Source organism: Zingiber officinale, chromosome 1A, assembly GCF_018446385.1.
Source record: "Zingiber officinale cultivar Zhangliang chromosome 1A, Zo_v1.1, whole genome shotgun sequence".
Classification (NCBI taxonomy): Eukaryota; Viridiplantae; Streptophyta; class Magnoliopsida; order Zingiberales; family Zingiberaceae; genus Zingiber; species Zingiber officinale.
In genome coordinates, this window is record NC_055987.1 from 3,836,132 (window position 1) to 3,853,325 (window position 17,194).

At 37.5% G+C, this 17,194-nt stretch overlaps 2 protein-coding genes and 1 non-coding gene across 3 annotated transcripts; 1 reads left to right on the forward strand and 2 right to left on the reverse strand.

Moving 5' to 3' along the window:
- Positions 1 to 510: 510 nt before the first annotated feature.
- On the forward strand, positions 511 to 8,277 carry LOC122015787 (kinesin-like protein KIN-5A). The gene is made up of 23 exons (XM_042572823.1): positions 511 to 812; positions 1,153 to 1,333; positions 1,434 to 1,563; positions 1,638 to 1,796; positions 1,882 to 2,355; positions 2,534 to 2,631; positions 2,715 to 2,871; positions 2,950 to 3,019; positions 3,530 to 3,606; positions 3,725 to 3,778; positions 3,851 to 3,931; positions 4,016 to 4,127; positions 4,426 to 4,512; positions 4,628 to 4,803; positions 4,965 to 5,126; positions 5,214 to 5,321; positions 5,411 to 5,569; positions 5,653 to 5,736; positions 6,975 to 7,180; positions 7,266 to 7,367; positions 7,449 to 7,558; positions 7,632 to 7,783; positions 7,865 to 8,277. Exons 2-23 carry the CDS (start codon positions 1,164 to 1,166, stop codon positions 8,078 to 8,080), a joined length of 3,144 nt encoding a protein of 1,047 aa, XP_042428757.1. The 5' UTR covers positions 511 to 812; positions 1,153 to 1,163; the 3' UTR covers positions 8,081 to 8,277.
- Positions 8,278 to 10,179: 1,902 nt separating this feature from the next.
- Positions 10,180 to 10,836, reverse strand: LOC122039079 (WUSCHEL-related homeobox 3-like). Its single transcript, XM_042599091.1, has 2 exons — positions 10,459 to 10,836; positions 10,180 to 10,359 (listed from the first exon to the last, which is right to left on the reverse strand). Exons 1-2 carry the CDS (start codon positions 10,810 to 10,812, stop codon positions 10,180 to 10,182), a joined length of 534 nt encoding a protein of 177 aa, XP_042455025.1. The 5' UTR covers positions 10,813 to 10,836.
- A 5,996-nt stretch (positions 10,837 to 16,832) lies between these two features.
- LOC122039137 lies at positions 16,833 to 16,938 on the reverse strand. Its single transcript, XR_006128031.1, has one exon. It is a non-coding gene; the product is annotated as a small nucleolar RNA R71 (small nucleolar RNA).
- Positions 16,939 to 17,194: the final 256 nt, after the last annotated feature.

The following is a 17,194-nucleotide window of genomic DNA, read 5'->3' on the forward strand; positions in this document are numbered from 1 at the left end:
TAAAGTGATAAATTTGGATTTATTTTTAGGAAGATTATTTTATTGATAAGGTTAATTGTCGACAGGAATTCTAGTGTCTTATCCTCAAATACTAGAGTATTTGAAGTATTATCTTATTAAAATAACCTAAATTAAAGAAGCCGCCGACTGATTATTTAATTTATTTGTCAAATTTTGCAATCAACGGCGGAGATGGACTCAAGGTGTCGAAGAGCACAGATCTGCTTTAAGGCGGTTGCCTTTTATAATAACTTCCAAGTTCGGCCAAAAATAAAAAAAGACTTTTTTTTTGAAAAAAGAAAAACAAAATGATGTCTATTCGGATCATTATTGCCTTATTTGATTTGATTATCGATCACGTGGGACCTGCCGTCCGCTCCTCTTTCTAACGGTCGGATGCCGGCCCGAACGGCTAATTGACGGCTTCAGTGACGGATTCCGTCACAATTCAAACGAAGCCTACCTGTACGGCACTAATTTAATTCCATGAATTCTAATTTCATTTTTTGTTTCATTTAGCTCATCGTCCTGCCTCTCTTCGTTCTCACTCGCCTCATCTTCTCCGCGATTCGATCCGTCTCCGGCATTCCAAAATCCTCTTTTGACTGCAAAATCTCATAGAAACCCGGAGATCTTGTGCGGCGATCGGAGGGGCGAGAGAGCCCCGACGACGAATCTCTCTCCGTCTCTTTCTGGCCCAGCAATTGGCGTCGGCTAAAGATCTTTCGATTCTAGCATTCTCTCCCAGATTTGTGGATCGCGTCGATAGTTCGCGCCTTGATCTATTCGTGGGGCGTTTTTTTCCCCTAAAGGTTTCTCCGCCTCCTCGACATTGTCCTTTTTCTAGGGTGCCGGCCGCGGTCGCGAGTTTATTCATGATGGGGGTTTTGCTTGGAATTGGCTGTATTTTTCGTCGTTTCTTAAAGCAAGATGTTAATTTTCTGCTCTATTTGATCTTTCTTCTTTTTTTTTTTCCGTGCGACTTCAGCTGATGATTAGGGATCTTGAGCTTTTGAATTGTTGTTTTCCGAGATTACTCTTTAATTTCTCGATCCAGAAACACAAATAATGATGCATCTGAGGTTAAAGAACTCTTAGTATTTCTTTTGAAAATTTGACGAGATGTTAAAGATTAGGATTTTCATCTCCCAGGTAGAAGGTTGATGGATAGCTCGCAGAGGAAAGGGGGATTTGTCCCGGTGTCGCCCTCACAGACTCCCAGGTCCACTGAAAAGCACGGAAGAGAATTCCGATCGTTTGACGGGAGTGGTAACTTGAGTGGCAAGTTTGATAAGGAGAAGGGGGTCAATGTCCAAGTCGTTCTGAGATGCAGGTGAAAAAAAACTTCGGCGTCGAAGAGATGAGACTTGTATCTTGTATATTTATGGTTTCGCTTTACTGAATTTATGTATAGTTTGATTCCACAATTTCAGGCCATTAAATGATGATGAGAAAAAGGCGAACACCCAGGTGGTCATATCCTGCAATGAACACCGTCGAGAAGTTTCAGCTGCTCAGAATATTGCTAATAAGCTAATTGACAGAACTTTTACCTTCGACAAGGTATCTGGAAGCTCTGGCTTCAATATTCTGTCAATATACCTTTTACTATAATTATTTTTTTTTTTGAAATGTAGGTTTTTGGCCCAACCTCAAAGCAAAAGGATTTGTTTGACCAAGCTGTTGCTCCTATAGTGAATGAAGTTCTTGAAGGCTACAATTGCACCATATTTGCATATGGGCAGACAGGCACGGGAAAAACCTATACAATGGAAGGGGGAGGAAGGAAAGCAAAGGTAGGCTTTCCCTGAAAATATAATCTGAAACAATTGCTGCTACTGCACTTCTATTTTGTTTGTAAGTTATTTAACTTCATTGTAGAATGGAGAGTTTCCAAGTGACGCCGGAGTTATCCCAAGGTCGGTGAAACAAATATTTGAGATATTGGAGGCACAATGTGCTGAGTACAGCATGAAAGTCACATTCCTTGAGCTGTACAATGAGGAAATAACTGATCTTTTGGCTCCTGACGAATCAAAATTCTCTGATGACAAGAACAAGAAGCCTATCGCTTTGATGGAGGATGGGAAGAGTGGTGTTTTGGTGAGAGGATTAGAGGAGGAGGTTGTCTATACTGCTGGTGAAATCTACAAAATCTTGGACAAAGGGTCTGCAAAAAGGCGTACTGCAGAGACTTTACTAAACAAACAAAGCAGCAGATCCCACTCTATCTTCTCCATTACAATTCACATCAAGGAGATTACTCCTGAAGGAGAAGAAATGATTAAATCTGGAAAGCTTAATCTTGTTGATCTTGCTGGTTCAGAAAATATATCACGATCTGGAGCTAGAGATGTGAGTAAATATTTCATTTTTACAAGTAGGAAAGTAGGAATAGGTTTTTGCTAATTGATACTTTTCTGTTTTCCCTTGTAAAATTGACTATCAATTTACAGTTCTTGCCACCCATTTCCATCACATTTACATAACTTATTCATATTGAATTTGAGTTCATGAACATCCACCACTACAGGGTAGAGCAAGGGAAGCAGGGGAGATTAATAAAAGTTTGCTCACACTTGGCCGTGTAATTAATGCTCTTGTTGAACATTCTGGCCATATTCCATATAGGTAGTATCTAAAATTTCATGTCTTCATTTTTTTCTCTTACATGTTTTGATCCTTTAGGCTGAATTTTGCATATTTGGTTTCAGAGACAGCAAATTGACCAGGTTACTTCGTGACTCCTTGGGTGGAAAAACTAAAACTTGTATTATTGCCACTGTATCACCTTCCATTCTTTGTTTGGAGGAGACTCTAAGTACCTTGGATTATGCACACCGTGCAAAGAATATCAAAAATAAGCCTGAGGTCCTCAATTCATTTAGCTTCTTTCTCGTTATCACATTATCTTTGTGTATATTAAATAGTTGTTAAATTATATCGCAGGTTAACCAAAAGATGATGAAATCTGCAATGATCAAAGATTTATATGCAGAAATTGATCGACTTAAACAAGGTGATTATTTATGTTTTTACACCATCTTAAATTGTTCTCACAGTTCTTTTATTTTGACTTGTCATACTGCAAGTTGAAGGGGAGCCTTGGTGCAACGGTAAAGTTGTTGCCATGTGACCAAAAGGTCACGGTTCGAATCCTGAAAACAGCCTCTTGCAAAAAGCAGGGTAAGGCTGCGTACAATGGATCCTTCCCCGGGACCCCGCATGGTGGGAGCTTCGTGCACCGGACTGCCCTTTTTATGCTGCAAGTTGAGGCATCCAATCCAATAGTCTCCGATACACTTGATGCCTTGTAATGTTCACAGTGATTAAGAGCTCCTGATCAATCTCTAAGCCATTCTTTATGCATTCTGGTTTTACTAAAACACTGCTTCCATTTAATTGTTTATTACTCTGCATGTCAGCTAAAAGCATTCTTTTAGTTGTCAGCGAATGCATTGTTTTTCCTTTTGCAACTATCAAACAGTTGTGTGATTTGTGTCTTTTGTTGTAAAATTACATACAACAGAGGTATTTGCTGCAAGGGAGAAGAATGGCATTTACATACCACGTGATAGGTACTTAATTGAAGAAGCTGAGAAGAAGGTTGGTTTTGAATTATTTACTTAGATTTTCTCTTAGTTTATGTTAGTTGCTAAACTGCTGTACTTTGCATTCACATCTTTGCTTGTACCATTCCGTTTAATAATGTGACTCAATTCAGGCCATGACTGACAAAATAGAAAAACTGGAAGTTGATTTGGACTCAAAGGATAAGGTGCATGGATTTACTTAATAAGATGTTATTCTTTTCTTCTGTAGAGGTCTGAATCTGATTATTGTTTTGCAGCAATTAGTTGGGCTTCACGAGCTTTATAATTCACAAAAGATACTTAGTGCAGATTTAAGTGACAAACTAGAAAAAACTCAGGTAAGTGCTGTTTGATTAGCACAAATGATTATATTACTCCTGACTCTCCTGGCTAGTGTCTATATAATTTTTGAAATGGAGCAGAAAAAATTGGAGGACACTGAAGACGCATACTTGGACCTAGAAGAAAGATATCGCCAAGCAAACTCTAGAATAAAAGAAAAGGAGTTTTTGATATCTAATCTGCTTAAGTCAGGTGAGATGGGACGTTTCTGGTTTAAATCTTAGAAATTGACAGGATTTCCTTTGAACTATTCTGCCATCTATCTGTTCAAACAAACATTTTACACTGAATTTCTTGCATCCGTAATGCTTGTAAATGTCATTGTTTGCAACAAAAAATCTGGCGACATCTATCAGAAATGATCATGCAATCTTGTACTATTACAGTTGTGATAGTCTTCAGTATCTGGTTTAGAAGCATTTTGTTGCTTCTTGGGTAGTTTAGTATTATTTATTTTAGTGCTTAACGCCTCTAAAAATTGTTGCAACAGAGAAGGCGCTTGTTGAGCAAGCTTATGATCTTAGAGCAGAGCTAGAAAATACAGCTGCTGATGTTTCTGAATTGTTCTCTAAAATAGGTGTGTAACCTACATACTAATCCTTCTCATGCTCTTTATTGTTGTTTCTTGTATTCACCTTTTTACTCTTGCACTCTCAACCACTAATAGCATCAACTTTTCATCTGATTTATAGAAAGGAAAAATAAAGTAGAGGAAGGAAACAGAATACTTGTCCAAAATTTTCAATCCCTGCTAACCCAACAACTGGACACCTTGCATAAAGCTGTCTCAGCTTCAGTAGTAGAACAGGAGAACAAACTGCAAGAAATGGAGGAGGACATGCAATCCTTTGTCTCTACAAAAGCCAAGGTATTACTACATTAGATATTTTTAAAAAATTATTTTGTAAAATCTGATCTTATTTCATTCGTTCTTGATAGTTTCTTGTATACATGTTCTAATAAGTACCTGAATCCTCAGATTATCCATATTGAGCAGCTGTGTTTTACAATAACTTCTTTGATACACAGGCAACAAATGATCTTAGACTACATGTTGAAAGGCTCAAAAATATGTATGGTTCCAGGATTAGATCTTTGGATGACTTAGCTGGTGAGATTGATAAGAATTCAGGAGACACACTTGGCAGATTGAATTCCCAAGTGTTAATGCATTCTTCGGCTCTTGAGGATGTAATAATCATTTTATTCTGAGGCTATGTAAACTTTTCAGAGATATCTCTCACTATAATTTAACATATACATTTGTGATTAATGTAGTGCTTCAAAGGAATAGCATTGGACGCAGACCATCTTCTAAATGAACTTCAGCTGAGTTTGTCTCAACAAGAGGATAAGTTGGCTATGTTTGCTCAGCAGCAGCGTCAGGTAGATGACTTTTAGAAATCCACAAAGTTAACAAATGGAACATGCTAGGGAATACCAAACAATAATTTTTTCTTTTTGTGAATGCACAGGGTCATCTTAGGGCTGTTGAATCTACAAGGTCCATTTCTAAGATTACGTCTGTTTTTTTCCAATCCCTGGATAATCATGCATCCAAATTAACCAAAATCATGGAAGAATCACAAACTCTGCAAAACCAACAACTGCATGAACTTGAGAAGAAGTTTGAGGTAACTCCATGTTGACCAGCAGCAATACTAGATAGATGTACTATGACATGCTCTTACTTCTTGATTATTGCCTATTCTTGTAGGAATGTGCTGCCAGGGAAGAGAAGCAATTATTGGAAAAGGTGGCAGAGATGCTAGCCACTTCAAGTGCTAGGAAGAAGAAGCTGGTATATGAGCTACCTCTTTTAATTAACATGAAATGTGTACTTTCTTTATATTTGTAGTAGCAAAAACACAGAGTATTTAAGATATTATCTTTTAACTTTGCTGATGCCATTTTATAATGATAGTGCAATGTGTATTGCTTATAGGGATTCATTAAACCAAATTGGAAAATGATAATAAGGCTAATCCTGCATTTTGCTTATCATGTCTACTTTCACACTTTTTTCATTTGTGCTCAGACACTATATAGCCTATAGGAGTAGCACAATATCTGAAATTTGGTAACCACAAGAATCATAGATGAATTAGACAATACTGTCATTCTCAATATATGTGCACTGGTACAAATATCTGGATGTTCAATATTTGCACAAAGAGATTATCAAGAACTATCACAGAATATGATGAATTTATCTTCCTCATTATCAACTAAAGTTCATATTTGTTATATATTGATGTTATCAGGCCAATCATTCCTAGTGGGAGTTTGGGACCATTTGTGCTTTTATTTTAATTTGGACTCTCAGATGCTTGTAAGAAATGGTCAAAAGCTAAATTTTGTTTGCAAGAACTAACATAGAACATTACATACTCATACTTTGCATATAGATGTACCTACAATAGTTTGAATGTGAATGTTAGATACTTGATAAGGACTGCACATAAATTGTCTTACAACATCAGAGTTACATAAAGTGAAAAATGGTCTATCAAGTCGAACATAAATTCCTTGATACAAATTCCTATTAGCATATAGGAATCATGGCAATGAACTATTGACATTGCTAAGAAAGATTTCCTAGATATTAAGGTCAAGCATAAGGCCTGAGAAACCAAGAGAGCAATTGACAAAACACCATGCAGTTAAAGAGACAAACAGGATGCCATGAATCAACAACACGTGATGTGCTTATAGAGTTTAGCATTGAGTTTAATAACATGAGGACAATAGCAATCAGTATATCATGTAAAAAAAATTTCTATAAGTATATGTTTCATATCATCATCTATCTAAATGAAAATGAGGAAGATAAATTAAACAACACCCGTCCATCCATCCATTCATATTCATCTGCCAATCCATCCATCCTTCCGATTCAGGCTGCCCTTGATCTCTCATAGCTGTTCTGCCAAGTGTCATCCCGCTGCTAAGTGTTTAATTTAACATTCATCAAAAGAAAGAAATGCTATTACTGCCTTTTTTTACTGCATATTTCAAAGTTTTTAGTGCCATTTTTAGGTTCAAACAGCTGTTGACAGTCTCCGCACTACTGCTGTTGAGAGAACAAGTAATTTACAAAGGGAAATGCTGGCTGCTCATGATTTCACTAGTTCTATAAAAGAACAATGGAAAAAATACACAGATGATTCAGAAACTCACTATCTCGAGGATACTGCATCAACAGAAAGAGGCAAAAATGATCTGGAAGAAGGTTTCGGAATCTGGTAAGTGTTGAAAGTAGAAAGAAATTTCTTCCTCGTGGCTTTAGTATTCCTTATTATTTATTTGTTATTTCCTTTTCACTTTCAGCAAGGCAAAGACTAAAATGGGTGCCCAGCAGTGGATAGATGCTCAAAATTCCCTGCTGAAGCTTGGTGAAGGACATGTATTGTCAGTAGATTCAATTATTAGGTATACTGATTGATTTATGACATCTTAGAATTTCTGTTCTCTTGCTGGTTATTGAATCATTTCTCATTAATGTTTGTGCAGGAGTGGGTTGGATGCTAATCAACTTCTCCGTGCCAAGTTGTCATCTTCTGTTTCATCGACCCTTGAAAATGTTGATGTTTCAAACAAGGATCTTCTATCCTCCATTGACTGTAAGTCATACTTGTGATATCCTTGCTTCCTAATATTTTTAAAATCGGTATCCAATAACTTACAATCCAACAGGTTCATTCAAACTTGACCAAGATGCTTGTGCCAACATTGATTCCATGCTTGTCCCCTGTCATGGTGAGCTGAGAGAATTAAAGAGTGGCCACTACCATAAGATTGCAGAGATAACGGACAACACTGGGAAGTGCCTTCAAGAAGAATATGCGGTAAGTTAATTAATATGAGTCCTTGTTCTGCCAGTAGAAATTTTTACTTAACCTCAACTGTGCTTATAACAAACTGATCAGGTGGATGAACCAACCTGTTCGACCCCAAAGCGTCGACCGATCAATCCGCCCAGTGCAGCATCCATCGAGGAATTGCGCACTCCAGCTTTTGAGGAACTATTAAAGTTGTTCTGGGAAGCAACCCCAACTGTTAAGCTGGCAAATGGTGATGCAAAAAACTACTCCGGTGCAAATGAGCCAAGGGATTCCAGAGCCCCACTAACTGCCATCAACTAGGGCCAAGTAAGTTAGTTGTCCTTGAATGATGGCATGTACAAAGGTATAATTTGGCATGGAAACACGATTCGATGATTCTTTATCTGATTGGTTTAGGGTTTATTAACCCAGAATTGAGCTGTTTGTAAAGAGGAATGAGGTTCTATATTGCATGGTTGTACTAGTCCAGAATAAGTAGATTAATTATTTCTTTCATACATGAGCAATGAGTTGCACTTCAATTGGTTACATAATTTTTAACCATCATCTGCTCAATGAACAATAATTACGCTAGCAACAAATTGACATACTCGTCTAATGGCATATAGTTATTAATGTTTGGTCAATGAAAAATAACTGAGATTAACGTTGAAGTTGAATCAAACCAGAGCAGAAACAAAAAGCCCAAAATAACTTATCGTCTCATGTGATTTAAGTATATAAATGTAATCAAGGAGTCAGTACCATATAAACTTTAAAGAACACTCAAATGTCACTACAAAAAAACAGTCTATTAGGGACGAATGTTTACAATGAATTTAAATTTTATTCCAAACTTTCCAACAAAATTTGCAACAAAATAATAAATTGTTCCAAATTAGCAACAAATTTAGCAACAAAATAAATTCGTTACAAATTAGCAACAAAAGATATTTGTCGCTAATATTGTTGCAAGTTAGCGACAAAAAAAAAAATATTTGTTGCAAATTTTGCAACGAATAATATTTTCATTGCAAATTTTGCAACGAATAGTATTTTCGTCACAAAAACTGGAACGAAAATATTATTTGTTGGAATTTTGTTGGAAACATTTCCAACGAATCTGCCATTTCGTTGGAAATTTCTAACGAATTCCAGATTCGTTGCAAAGTATGCAATGTCATAAAAATCCGTTTGACCGACTTAGAGACCTCGGAATCAGATGAAACAAGTTCCTATGTGCTCCTCTTGGTCTCCTGATTCTATAGATGAGCTCAAATATTTTTTTTGACATAAGATGAATTTTTAACATCTAGGTCAATTTGATGAATTTGAATTTGAGCATAAAAGTGTTAAAGTATTAAATCAAATTTAAGTGTAGTTGAACTTGTTAGATTTACAAAATAATGTTCGAGTGCTCAGAACGAGGCAAAATCAGTTTGTTTGTGTTCGTAAGGTTCTCGCGATTATATCCATCAATTAAAAATAAATTTGGAGCTAATTTATTTTGATATGTGATTTTTTAAACTTGAATTTAATTTTCCTAACACAATAGGAATTGAAAAAATAAAGAAAAAAATATATGAGGGAAAAAAAATATTTGAGAACATATATAAAATCAAGATAAATAGAGGAGCACATAGAAACTGGTTTCATCCAATTCCGAGGTCTCTAGGTCGGTCAACCGTGATTTTAGGGAAATGTAGAGTTTGCAACGAATCTGGAATTTGTTGGAAATTTCCAACGAATCTGCCAGTTCGTTGGAAATTTCCAACGAATTCCAGATTCGTTGCAAAGTATATAATGTCTTAAAAGCCCGTTTGGCCGACCTAAAAACCTCCGAATTGGATGAAACCAGTTCCATGTGTTTGAGAATTTATGCATCTTGGTTTATTAACGTTTTAATGAACAAAATTATATATATATACTATTAATTAAGATATATATAATTTATTAATCTTAATTCAACTATAAAATATATAACAATAGTATTTTTTTTATATTTTCAATATTTTATGTAGGTATTACAATCGATTAAAAAAAAGATTGATGGAAGGAACTCAAAGATCATTTGTTTAACAATTATAGAAATTGCTTAAGTTTGTTGTATTTAAATGTAAATGGAATATAGTTATTTATTAATTAGTATTAGTGTATAAAATGGGCTCTTGTTTGACTTATATATTCTTAAGTGCACTGATTGAATGTAATTTCTCTACTCTGAGCCTCTGATTCCATTGTACACAGAGAGAGAAATCTGAAGCCCTGATAAGATTAAAACAAAAACAATTAATGTAATTAACATAAGATCAACAAGTTAATTATAACCATGCACGTATGCAAACAGATAACGTACAGCCTCACAGATATAATATCAAACCACTCCTATCTATTCGTAATAATGTTAATTATTTAATTAATTAGCGAGCTTCCCCCCTATTTACTAAACTAATTCCTTGTGGTTGCGCCATTAGAGGCACCGTTGCAGCCTTGGGTTCTTCCTCCTCCGCCCCTGCACTGCTGCTGCTCGTGGGGAAGAGATCAAGCGTTTTGAGAGGCGCCCTGCAGCAACCGAAGTTCGTTGCTTCAGCATTTACCTCCTGCAACGAAACGCCGCTAATAAGTAATTTAATTTGTAAAACTCTCAACAATTTTAATCGAGGGAAAGATTAACACTGCAAATTAGTCGATCAATTAACCTGGTTATTGAGAAAGATTGAAGGAGCTGGAGCCGTGTGATAATGTTGCAGAGCATGGTGTGCAGTAATCAGAGGCGGGGGATTGTTGAAGAAGGAGGAGCGTTGGCAGTAGAGGAGGTGGTGGTAGTGGCGGCTGAGCCTTCGCCGGAGCTTCTGCCTCTCCCTGGCCTTGTGGTTCTGGAACCAGTAGAAGACGTTCTTCCCCTCGATCCTGCCGTAGCACGACAGCTGCCCGGTGATCTGCTGGATCTGGGCGGCGTTGGGCGTCCGCACGCCGCTCCGGTACATCTCCTCCAGCAGCATAACCTGCTCCGGCGTCGGACACCACCTCGTCGTCGAGCCACCCGAAGCCATTTCTTACCTCTCTCTCTCTCTCTCTGCTATGGCACGCAGCGAGCTTGAAGGTCTATTTATAATACGCAGTGAGCTATGTCATCATGTGATCACTGCTTCAGAGTTGGTGTTGGAATTCAAACTGATCACTGCTTCAGAGTTGATGTTGGAATTCAAATTCCTCTTTTTTTTTCATAAAATTTTCGATTCCATTGTAGATCATAGACACAGAGAGAGAGAGCATGGTGCCTTAATTGGTTGGCAGAGGAGGGGAGTTGACAAAGAAGAGAGAGGGAGAATGACACGAAGCTTAGCATACGCCTTTTTGTCGACTGATTGATGCAGAGTAGGGAGTGAAGTACATTATTAACGTTATTGAATTATACGACCATCATGATCGACCTTTACTGCTGCCATTTCTTTCTTTTTTAAAAAAAAAAAAAATCTTTCAATATCATAAATAGCTTTTAACCATCTTAAATAAAACGTTTTAGTTGCATCAGAATGGAAATGATACGAATGTCCTTAATATTTGATCGTATCAAATACATGTAATTGGGTATTAATATTACATATATATCATGCAATTTACAAATGCAGGCCTAGCATATACACTCCTTCTGTTCCTAGCTAGAGATTTCAAGACCAGTACAGTAGTTAAGTTTGCCTTGGTAATGTCCTCTAAGTAGTGCTCTAAGAGCCAGGCATCTGTAGCTACTCCTACACTCGTATACCCTACTCCATGCTTGCATGAATCCCAAAGATCATATATTAATGTAGATTTATCAAGATCAATGAATTAGAGAATAATGCTTGTCATGCTCGTGCATAGGTCCAGACTCCCAAAATGACTCAGTGAGAGATTACGTATCCCTATTTGTTGGCATCTAAATGAATTAGCCGCTTTAATTTGCTGTAGGTGCATCAAATTAGTTCCCAGTTGCCAAGAGAATTCATGTCTCAGAAGTAGCCTAATTCAGAGACCCCTTTCCCTAATCGTACTGGAGTTGAATGCTTTTTGACTTGTCGAAAGAAGTCATTAATTAATCAACGTTTGTAGGAGCGACCGGCCTGGGAAACTTAAACCAACGAGGGTACATAATTTTTGATACGTTTACGAGTCAACTCAGTGAGTCCTGTTCTCTCCTACATAATTCACCCTTCTCTGTCGTCTCTTTGCATTTGTCATCTGAGGCTGTACATGCATGCATGCCCTCCTGCAAACAGACGTACGCCTGCAGCTTTTCTGAACTCTTATCGAGTGACAAGATGTGGGTATCAGTATCGACGACGTTGGAACATTTCAACGTAGGAGAGAATGGCAGCAGAGCCGTGATATGCTCGCTTCATCGATACTGTAGCATGCATGGCCGCAGCTAGCTACACACTATTACTGATCCAGTTCAGAGATCGCATTTAAAGCCCTCGAATCAAACAGGGATGGATTATATTAGTGCAGCTTGGCAGGCATCTACTGTAGCAGATGATGCAATGCATGAAAACAGAGGAAAAATATATATTAGAATTTAGGGGAGAGAGTTTAGTATAGTAGAATAGGGTAGGAGTATAGGAGATGGGGGCTACAAGAGCATCAGAGGAAGTGAAGGCACGGAAAGGCTGTGGGCGACATGACTGGTCTTGTAAGTACTGATCATCTCATTCTCTTCTTCCCCACGCAAGCTTTTTTCTTTTGTTTCCTTTTTGTGGTTAATTGTATATGGGAGTGTGGCTTTAATTTGAATGAAGTGCATGGTTCTGTCTCAGGCACTGTGGATATGCTCATGGAATCATCGATCTTCTACTGTTGCTGTTGCTGTGCATGGTTAATTTATGATCATCTCGATATCACAAACTTTTGTCTTTACCGATAATATTCTATCTTGTTTACGGTATCTCTTTTATACTAATATATGGATAATTGTTCTAGAGGCCCTTCAATCATCGAAGAATTAAAAATGATGATCATCGAAGAATTAAAAATGGTGGTGATCGAAGTCGCTGATTATACCCTTCAATTCTATTTTACTTACCCTTCAATCATCGAAGTCGCTGATAGTATTCTCTTTTTATTTCGGTTCAATTTTTTTTTTGTATATGAAATTTGAAAAATAACTAATTAACACATAATTTCCATAAATATATCACTACATTATATATAAAAGATCAAAAAACTAAACGATTCTCGAGTTTGATTGTAATTAGAACAACCAAAGTTAATGGGTTGACGAATTTGGACCGGTAAATTGGCAGAAGTAAATAAGTTAAGTAAAATAGAATAAAGAAAATAGACACACAAAACACGATCGATTTACTTAGTTCGGAGTCTTTGATGACTCCTATTTTAAGACTCAGACCCATTGAACCTTTCTGATGGGTAATTCTCTATCAAATCGTTTCTTTACAAAAGATAGATTGATAATAAGACTACTAACCTTAGAATATAATATGTGGGAAGAAATCGAGAGTAATGTAAAGTAATAACTACACGTTACCCAAGTCTAAGTTCATTTGAGCATGTAGCAGCGTCGTGTTGTTCTTGCGTCGTTGAGGCGTGAATGCGATAGCAGTGCAAGGTCATAGCAGCAGAATAATTTTAAGAGCTCGTGTATCAGTTATGTTTGAAGAACTGGCCAAAGACCTTTTTTATACACCATTAGAGGTGCCTCCAATGGTTCACATCGCCTCGAATGATGCTTATCCAATTCAGATTTTTCGGTTCTTATCTGCTCCAAGGTGCCTTCCATAAGCTCTGAGGCTCCTCTAATGTGCTCCGAGATGTCTCCAATCTGCTCCGAGGTGCCTCCCTATAGCAAAACTCTATCTTAGAACTGTATCTGCACGAGGGCACCCCTGTCCTATCTAGGATGTCTTCATTTGGCTCTGTGGTTCCTCCAGTCAACTCTAAGGCACCTCAAGTGTTGATCCGAGGTTAACTTTTGCATTTCAGCTCTTGCAAAACATGTTAGTCCAAATAACAAAGATACCCTGTAAAACAGAGTTAGAATATGAATAAAATAAATTTATAACTTAGATTCTTTCTTTCTGAGACTAGAATCTAGTCATGGTTTCAACTTAGACTTTCAAAATAAATCTAAGTTGGACCAGGGCCTACAACCACACTGGGGCTCATCCTCATTGGATTACTCTCCTCTAGTTATTTACCTGACCTTACCTGCCAAATATTTGGTCCTCTAGACCTGTTTAGACTTTCTCTTATCGTCCTGCTTAGTGTCTGATCAACCTAATCAACTAAGACTTTCCTACAGCACCAAGTTAGCACAATAGAAATGAAATAGTAAAGTAAAATTATGCTAGCAATTTTCAAGATTCGTTGGTCTGGTCGACCACGCGCGGTCGACCGAAAATCATTCCACCATATATGTTTGGAGTTTACTCCTCCAAGACTTTCCACTAATTAGGGTTACCTCCCCCTAGGATTTTTCACTGCATAGCTTCACTCACTAAGACTTCCACTACCTAACTTCACTGACTAGGTCTTAACTTCACCACTTAGCTCACTCACTAGGATTTCCACCACTTGGACTGGTTTCACTTACCAGGACTTCATCTTGCCTAACCTCCAATTAGGGCTATGATGTGCGTAGATTATATACTCTTTTATGCATGTTTTTACGCACATTTACATATTTTGAGCATGCTTGATCTATGCATTTTTATACTTCCAGCTTTCCTTTTAGCATATTTACTCTTTTGGTTCGGAGATCTGCTTTTTGTGCATTTTCTGTGCACAGGAGTCGATTTGGTGAAGAATCTACATCTTTGGGCATGCATTGGAGGAAGCAAAGGGAGAAAGCACCGGGCCGTGTACCTCACACGGCCCTGCACTGGTATGGAGCTCGGGCCGTGTGGAGTTTGGCACCAACAGAAGAGGAAGATGACATGGCCGTGTGAACCTCGCACGACCGTGTCAAGATTTGAAGCCTACCAGAGCAGAAGCCTTACATGGCCGTGTGGATCTACACGGCCGTGAGACCAACAAGGCCCTGGTAGTGTGCACCACACGGCCAGAGTCATTTCCGAGGTTCTTGGCCGTGTGGCTACAGCAGGAGAGGGAATGGACATGGCCGTGTGAATCTCACACTGCCGTGTCATGTGGCCCGATTTCCTCCTCTATTTAAACCCTTCTTCATGAATTGAAAGGATCTCTCCCCTTTGGGAGAAAGCAAGATTTGGTGGTTTCCTCCCATTCTTGGGAGGATTTCGGCGATTCTAAAGGAGATCTCGACGATTTCGACTCGCGAGGTTTGGATCCGAAGACGAGGCTTCTTCGTAGATAAGTTTTCTCTTTCCCCCTCTTCTTGATTTCTTGGATTGGGGATTTAAGAAATGCTTGTAATCTCTATTTCTTCGGGTTTTCTTCCTCGATTCATGGAGTAGATCTTGTATTCTAGGATTAAGGGAGTATTTGTATGATGGATTGATGTAATCTCTTATGGATTTGCCATTTTCTTGTTTCAATGACATTGTCTTGCTTGTATCAATTAGATCTTGAATGATTAATGATGATTTGTGCTTAATTCTCATTCTTGATTGATTGTTTGGATTTCTTGTGGACTTTGTAAAGATAAACTCTCACTCGATCATCCGAGGGATCCACGTGACAGGTGCAGGCCCATGTAAGGACGTTTGAGAGATAATCTTGAAGAGGAAATGGGAATATTCAAGAGAGTAGGATGGATCTTGTGATTAGTTTCTTGTATCTTGATAGATTAATAAGTTGTGTGCTTCTATGTTGATATCCGAGAAAGGCATAGTAATAGGTGCGCTTCTGTGTAAGGACAACGTAGGTTCATGTTTAATTAATCCTATTTAGATACATTTCTCAGTCCTTAGCCGGTTGTCTATTGCAAGAGAGAACTGACAACTTTCTACATGTTTGGCAATTGAGGGATAAGAATTGGTGAGCCATTTACATTCGAGAAATCTTACAAAGAAACCGAAACTCCTAGAATCTCCCTTTAGCATAATCCAAAACACTAAACTCTTGTTTGTTGATCTTTAAGATTAGATTTGTTTACCTTTACTTTGCTTTTAAAACGATTGGATAGTTGTTTAGCTAATTCGCATTGAGACATTTCTAGTCTTATTCCAGTCCCTGTGGATACGATAATCTTTTATATTACTTGCGACATTTCCGTATACTTGCGGAGACCGAACAAGTTTTTGGCGCCGTTGCCGGGGACTGCGCTATAACATTAGGAATTATCAATTGAGTTAGACTAAACATAACTTTTCCTTTTTTCTTTTGATTTGCATAGTTATAACTAATTGTTAGAATTCTGTTTTCGTAAGTTTTTCCTTTCTTGAATAACATTCTTGACAACTCTTTTTGTTGCAATTCTAATTCTAATTCTAACTTTGCATTCTTGATTTCTAGTACTCTAATCTAACTTTTCTCTGTTTTCTCTTTTGATCTTGTTTCTTTCTTCTTTTCTTTTGTAAACATATCTTGCAATTTTTAGCATATGAATTATTCTAGACATTTTTCTTTTTCCTTTTATCTTTTCTTTCTTGTTTTCATTATGCACTTTCTTTCTTGCAATTTAAATTCTGCATTTGCTTTCTTGCTTTTCATATTGCATTTTATTTCTTGTTTTTGATTCTTGATAATTTTCTTTTTCTCCTTGAATATCCATGAGCACTAACATGTCAAGCAGACCCATGAGAAATTTTTCTACACCCTTTTCTGCAAGATTTTTTATCTCCCATTGTGCAACCTCAAATTGAAGCAGAAAGTTTCCAACTAGACCCAAAGATAATTTTCATGATACAAGGTCACAAATTTGGAGGAGAAGTATCAGAAAGTCCTTATCTGTATCTTGAAACATTTTTAGAGATTTGTGATTTGGTGAAATGTGAAGGAGTATCAGCAGATGCAGTTCGGTTGATGACATTTCCTTTCAGTATCAAGGATAAAGCAAGGACTTGGCTATATTCTCTCTGTCCTCAAAGCATCACAAGTTGGGAACAATTGGAGAAGCAATTTCTGAATCATTTTTTCCCTCCAAGTAGAACGGTGTATATGAGGAATTGCATAACAAATTTTGCTCAGGCATATGGAGAATCATTATTTGAAGCATGGGATAGATTCAAGAGTCTTCAAAGACAGTGCCCTCATCATGGTTTTGAAAAATGGTTGATTTTACACATATTCTATGGGGGAATTTCTTTCTCAGACAAGACTTTATTGGATTCATCAGCTGGAGGTTCTTTTATGGACAAAAGTATAGATGAAGCTTATTCGTTAATTGATCAAGTGACATTGAACCTCCATGAATGGTCGAACAAAAGTTGGATGGAATTTCCCTCAGATATTCAAGAAGTGAAAGCCATAAATGTAAGAGAGTTCACAAACAAAATGAAATTCAACCACCTAAAAATG

Bases quoted from the DNA above. Each gene is read 5' to 3' on its own strand.
- LOC122015787 (XM_042572823.1), top strand. From the start codon at position 1,164: ATGGATAGCTCGCAGAGGAAAGGGGGATTTGTCCCGGTGTCGCCCTCA. The intron at 2,872-2,949 runs GTCCTCAATTCA...ATTATATCGCAG, and splicing joins ATATCAAAAATAAGCCTGAG to GTTAACCAAAAGATGATGAA. The intron at 5,570-5,652 runs GTAACTCCATGT...CTATTCTTGTAG, and splicing joins AACTTGAGAAGAAGTTTGAG to GAATGTGCTGCCAGGGAAGA.
- LOC122039079 (XM_042599091.1), bottom strand. From the start codon at position 10,812: ATGGCTTCGGGTGGCTCGACGACGAGGTGGTGTCCGACGCCGGAGCAG. The intron at 10,360-10,458 runs GTTAATTGATCG...GTTTCGTTGCAG, and splicing joins CAATCTTTCTCAATAACCAG to GAGGTAAATGCTGAAGCAAC.